The sequence below is a fragment of the Scleropages formosus genome, chromosome 1 (genome assembly GCF_900964775.1).
Source record: "Scleropages formosus chromosome 1, fSclFor1.1, whole genome shotgun sequence".
Classification (NCBI taxonomy): Eukaryota; Metazoa; Chordata; class Actinopteri; order Osteoglossiformes; family Osteoglossidae; genus Scleropages; species Scleropages formosus.
In genome coordinates this window covers 13,522,393-13,528,044 of record NC_041806.1, presented here as the reverse complement: position 1 = coordinate 13,528,044, position 5,652 = coordinate 13,522,393, and the positions used below count along the sequence as shown (strand labels likewise).

Sequence of the window (5,652 nt, the reverse complement as noted above, 5' to 3'; positions counted from 1 at the left end):
TCCTGCGCATGGCTCATTGAGTTGACTTGGTCCGAAACAGAAACACACTTCAGCAGAATCACTGTGCTGATTTTGCCTGTAATATTTACTATGGTACACAGTTTAAGGAGGGGTGTGGAAACTGTTGGCCTGGAGCTTCTTCTACAGCAGCTACATGGATCAGTAGGAGTTGCTCAGGAAGTTCTGGAACATCTGGAGTGCTGGCCCAGGTTTGTACTGGGGGACCATATGCCCAGAACCCTGCAGTGACACAACACACACCAGACATTGTCACACGTGGGGAAGAGCGGGAGGTTCTGCAAGCTGTGAGCTACAACAGGACCGAAGAATGTCTCTTACTGAAAAGTAAATGTGCTGTTTTACTGAGTGAGAGTATTTAAGTCATAGGTAGCAGGTCAGAGAAACAGTTAAACCCGTTGTCTTTAAAACAAATACCCCATGGCCACCCAGGAGCCCTGAGGTCCCTAATGTAACCTTTTCATTCAGGGACACAGTCTTTACCTTTACTGTGAGGAAGGTGATATGCTCATACTGCTCCACATAGCCAGCAATCTGATTGTTGTAAAACCAGGGTCTGTACTGGCTCACAACCTGGAAGACATACAGCAGTCACAGCCTAGCATGATGTGGTGCACCTGCTGTCTCCAAAGCTACTAATGAGTGAACACACTTCTCATTAGCAGGGTGCCAGATAGGAGCAGTTACTGTGCTATTATAGGAGTGACATGTAAAAAAACAACATAAGCTCCAATGTCTGTGCTGCAGGGAGAGGGGCTTGAGCCAATAACTTTGTGGTTACAGGGCCGTGTCCTTGACCACCATGTCCACTGTTTGTTGTAAATGTTGGTAGGGTGCTGTAAGAATACAGCAATCAGTCCAAGAAGAGATGCTACCTGCTGGTTGAGGGCTTCCACGAACCACTTGCTGCCAATGAAGTTGCAAGCCATGTCCACATCACCGCTGTATAGCAGGAGGGTGACGTTTCTCTGCAGAAGGTCTTGGTAGAATGGGCTCATATCCATGTAGACACGCTGGTACAGTGAGCCCACTGTGGAACTGCCAGGGATTACAAGGGGTTCAGCATGTCTTCAGAAGAGTGCGTCTTTGGGAAGTGTGGTGGTGTGTGTGTGTCTGTGTGCCACCTGCAAAGCTCCCAGGTTTGTATGCTCCTAGGGATGTGTAGAGCTGCACGCACGGTGGGGTCATTCAGCCAGTAGTACATGGCGGTCCCATTAATGCATCTGGGGACTCCTGGGATTGACGTGTCCTCCTGCTGAGGGGGTAGAGATGGGAGAGGAGCAACTGGGTGGAATTAATAATTATATCATTGCTGGGTTTTACAACACTAACAGTCCTGTCCAGCTAGGACACACACTGAGGGGCAGGAAGAAGGCACAGCACTCACCGGGGCTTTGAAGGTGAACTTGTACTGACGGAAGAGGTTGGAGACATCAGCGGCATAGCGAGCACTGGAGCCCACACCGCCGTAGCACTGTCCATACAGGTCATAGATGTTGAGCCCAGTGTCCTGAATCTGGTAAAGTGCTGAGTATACCTGGAGGAACCACGAGAGACACTGTGACCATGAAGCTAACTGCACACTGTAGTGCCACCATGACAATCAGGCCCAGTGCACACCTAGTTGGTCTAGCATACCAAAGCAGCACTTGAACCCCTTAAATAGCAGTAAATGTTGTTAGAGCACAGCTATGTGGGACTCACTGCGTTCTGGCAATTGGTGCTGCTGCTGTTGTAGAACTTACAGGAGATGCTGGAACAGCAGTACTGGCTCAGTTGATTCCACAGGCTGGGGACACACACGGACACAAAGATCACAGTGATTGAATCCAAGCCTAGAGGTGAACACAAACTGCCATGTTTGTTTCCTGACAGCCACTTACTCATCACCAAAGAGGCCATGGTAGTATCCAAAATAGATGAGGGACTGGTCATTGAGCGCGTAGCTTGTCATCCCATTGCCCACACCCATCCCCTGCGGAGATATCAACCCACATGTTCTTTACCATCACCACCATCAGTCATCATCCTCCCTATTTGAAATACTATTGATCCTCATTGTTGTCTCTTCTGCCAAACCATGATATTTGTGGGGGAGAATGCTCCTTTAACTCTTTTCACCTTGAAGTTGATGTTGGTTGATCTGCTGATGATGAGCTGTGACAAAGAAGGGGCATAAACTCCACCGTAGCTCTCGGCAAACACATAAAAGTTGTTGCTGGCAAATGACGGGAACTTGGAGAAGAACTGCTGCAGAGCCTTGTAGTTGTCTTCAGCCACCTGGGACACAGGGGAGAGTGTTAAGCTCCATGGTGTTGGATATTGTACAAGGACTTGGAATGTACAAGGAAACTGGGATGTTCCACTGAGCAACTGCAGCATGGGCTATTAAAACGCCACTGGGGTAAATCCAAATAATAAACATGGTGCTGATTTTAATGTTTTGGTTTTGCGTTTCTGGCACCGCCCATCCACACCGCCCACCCATCCTACCTGGGGGTCACTGGTCTGATAGTTGCCGGAGATGGAATAGGAGAAGCCCACCCCCGCCGGGGACTCCAGGTAGAGCATGTTGGCCAATTTGTTCCAACTGTAGGGGTTGAGGTAGACGGTCCCGTTATCATTCAGCTGAGGAGGAGGAGGAGGAAAGCCAGGTCAGCTGGTTCAGGAAGAAGAAGCTCTCTGAAAAGATCCAGGGTTGTTATGTGCATAGAACTGATTTCCTGTCACCCTGATGTCTTAACTCCATGTATTCTTATTGCTCACATGAGCATTTCCTATAGTCATTATGCAGGCAGTGAATTTCTTCACAAACAGTGACACCCCGTCAATGACCAACCCATTGCTGGACCATGTTCACTAATGCTTACTTTATGGACAGCACCCATAAGTATTTGTTAATGCCCACAGCTGCAACCAAACCTGCACTGTTTTTGAATTCATTTTGTATCTTTGGTGCTTAATTATTGCCATTTCTTAACTGTTGAGAAAAAACATGAGGGAACATATATATATATAAATATAAATATATATATGTATTTGAGGTAAATATACTTTCTGAAATGTAACGGATATCAAACAAAATGTGAGAACATAGAGAAACAGAAAATCCCCGTTTTTTAAACTCAACAAGCCTGTAGTGTTCCTGGTATGAACTAGACCCGTGATCATACCTATCACAACAGTTCTACTGCCTGTGGTTCTAGGCATGGAAACACACACACACACATCATCTGAAACCGCTTCTCCCACAGTCGTACCATATATGTTTACACCAAGAGGAAGTAATAATCTGAAAATCTCTCGTGCATGTGGATACACACACACAAAACAGACTCACGTGGAAGGGCCCGTTCTCTGCTAGCAGACCCTCCATGGAGCTACATCCTGGACCACCACTGAGCCACAGCACCAGGGGATCTGTAGATGGGTTGTTCTGGGACTCCACAAACCTGCCAGTGTGTCAGCAATGTGTCACTGACAGCTTCTACACTGTTTTTGTGCTATTTACAGACATCAACCGCATTCATCAGTTCAGGTGTTTAAATGAGCATTTTCAAAAGTAACTCAAAACTCCCACTCATTATGACATTCTTTACTTTATTATGAAAAGATTCCTGGTTCACTGAGTGGATTTTATCTCTTCCCTCAAGGACAATATATCTGTACACTACCTGGGCCTTGAACTCCCAGTACAGAGAGCAATGGAACCCCTGGTTCCCTCTTACCAGTAATGAAAGTACTTTCCGGGACCAGCCTGAAGGTAGCCAGAGTAATGCTTGAAGTTGGGGATCCCAATGAGGCCCGGCACGGAGGTGACCAGGTCGGCCTCATCTTGGGCCCAGCAGCCCGCAAACAATAGGGTAAACAGCAGCGCACTGCTCTGGAGCATCATGGTAGCCTCACAGATGGTTCCTCCACTCATACACTCTGGGTTCTTATAGCTGCTCTTATCTACTGTGGGCAGTGTTTCAAGCGCGGCTGAATAATATCTGAGCAGCGTATCTGAAATCCAGATGTTTTCCCCAGTTCAAGGTAACTGCCCAAGTGCCAGGTGTTCTGAGAGGTGACTCACAGATGGGGCTAAACCATGGCACTGTGAGTCTGTGTGTTCATACTTTATGACCTCCCTCAGAAGTTAATAATAGCAGTAAAATACCTTATCCTATCATTGCCCTGCTTATCATGTATTTTCCAAAGTCTCATTAAGAAGGAAATGGAGGCTTTTGAACACAATCCTGTTGACCCCAGTTTGCTTGTTTTCATTGTTAATTCTATCTGTGATGTTTTACACACGCTAAACATGTTATCAAACTTTTTAAGGAAGTTTAAACATCTGATTATTTGTGAATATTGTGTGAATTGGCTCTGTGTGTTAGAGATAGAGCTCAGGTCCCTGCAGAAATAAAATGGAAACATATTTCTAAGGCGTCACATCACTGAACCGTGTCAAATTTCAAGAGCCGAGTTTCATTGGCTGTCAAACGTGATAAACTCCCATGCACACATATGCACAGTCTCGTTTGTGTGCCTTCATACTGTAAACTTTCCATAGCCTCCTGGAAAAAGGTATGTTGTATTTCCCTTGAAGGATCTAATATACTAAAGGGCAGAAGGGTTACAGAGAGACTGGTCTAGTCAGTGGATGCGTGAGTAAAATACCAAGGAGCTTAGTGTACATTTGATCATTTAATCAACCCACCCACAAACCCACCCACCCACTCATTAATCCATTCTTCCATCCATTATGAATAACTGCTTGCCCAGTGCTGGATCACAGTGGTCCAGAGTCCACTCCCAAAGCTCAGGGTGCAAAGCAGGATAAACCCTAGATAGGAAACCAGTGTATCACAGGGTAGCCTTGCTCACACACTGTGAGCAATTTTACCAATTCACCTGAAAGACAGATATTTACTAAACTGGTTCTAGAACAAAGAGGTGAGATAGTAAAGTGTTAGAGAACACACTTTACACACTAGAGTGAACTGACTGCTGGGCCCCCAGAACAACAAGAGTTCATCCTTGACTCTAGTTGTTTTATTACTCTGCCTGCAGACTGATCCTGCTCAGGCAGATAGATGATTTAATAAAAATAAAAAGGAAGAATTACCCTGCCTGAGAGGGGGCATGGTGGCGCAGCAGGTTTGGCCAGGGCCTGCTCTCTGGTGGGTCTGGGGTTCGAGTCCCGCTTGGGGTGCCCTGTAATGGACTGGCGGCCCTTCCTGGGTGTGTCCCTGTGCCCTGTGTTGCCGGGTTAGGCTCCGGTTTGCTGCAACCCCACTTGGGACAAGCAGCTTCAGACAATGTGTGTGCATCTTGTCTGAACAGAACATTTCATGAGCTTTGGCTTGTCCCCAGCACTGCTCATCATGCAAACAAGGAAGTGTTCTAGCCTGGATTCATACCAAATGGTTCTATTTTAATGCCTCTTGAAGAATCTGGATCATGCCACATTTCATTTTAATACTTATTTTAAAAAATCTGTGAATATTATTTGACACCTGGATGGACGACATTTGCACTCAGCTCTACTGATGTACTATATAATCATGTGACTTTGGCTGCACCAGAGGAGTGACATTTCCAGCCTCTTTGCAAGGTGTCATGCTTACTAAAATTAACAGTTTTTAGTCC

The 5,652-nt window shown here is 46.1% G+C and overlaps 1 protein-coding gene across 1 annotated transcript; it reads right to left on the bottom strand.

Moving 5' to 3' along the window:
* Positions 1 to 159: 159 nt before the first annotated feature.
* On the bottom strand, positions 160 to 3,913 carry LOC108937937 (lysosomal protective protein-like). The gene is made up of 11 exons (XM_018758173.1): positions 3,747 to 3,913; positions 3,359 to 3,470; positions 2,512 to 2,646; positions 2,140 to 2,298; positions 1,902 to 1,993; positions 1,723 to 1,807; positions 1,406 to 1,555; positions 1,143 to 1,270; positions 894 to 1,056; positions 502 to 591; positions 160 to 240 (listed from the first exon to the last, which is right to left on the bottom strand). The coding sequence occupies exons 1-11, from the start codon at positions 3,911 to 3,913 to the stop codon at positions 160 to 162; spliced, it is 1,362 nt and encodes a 453-aa protein (XP_018613689.1).
* Positions 3,914 to 5,652: the final 1,739 nt, after the last annotated feature.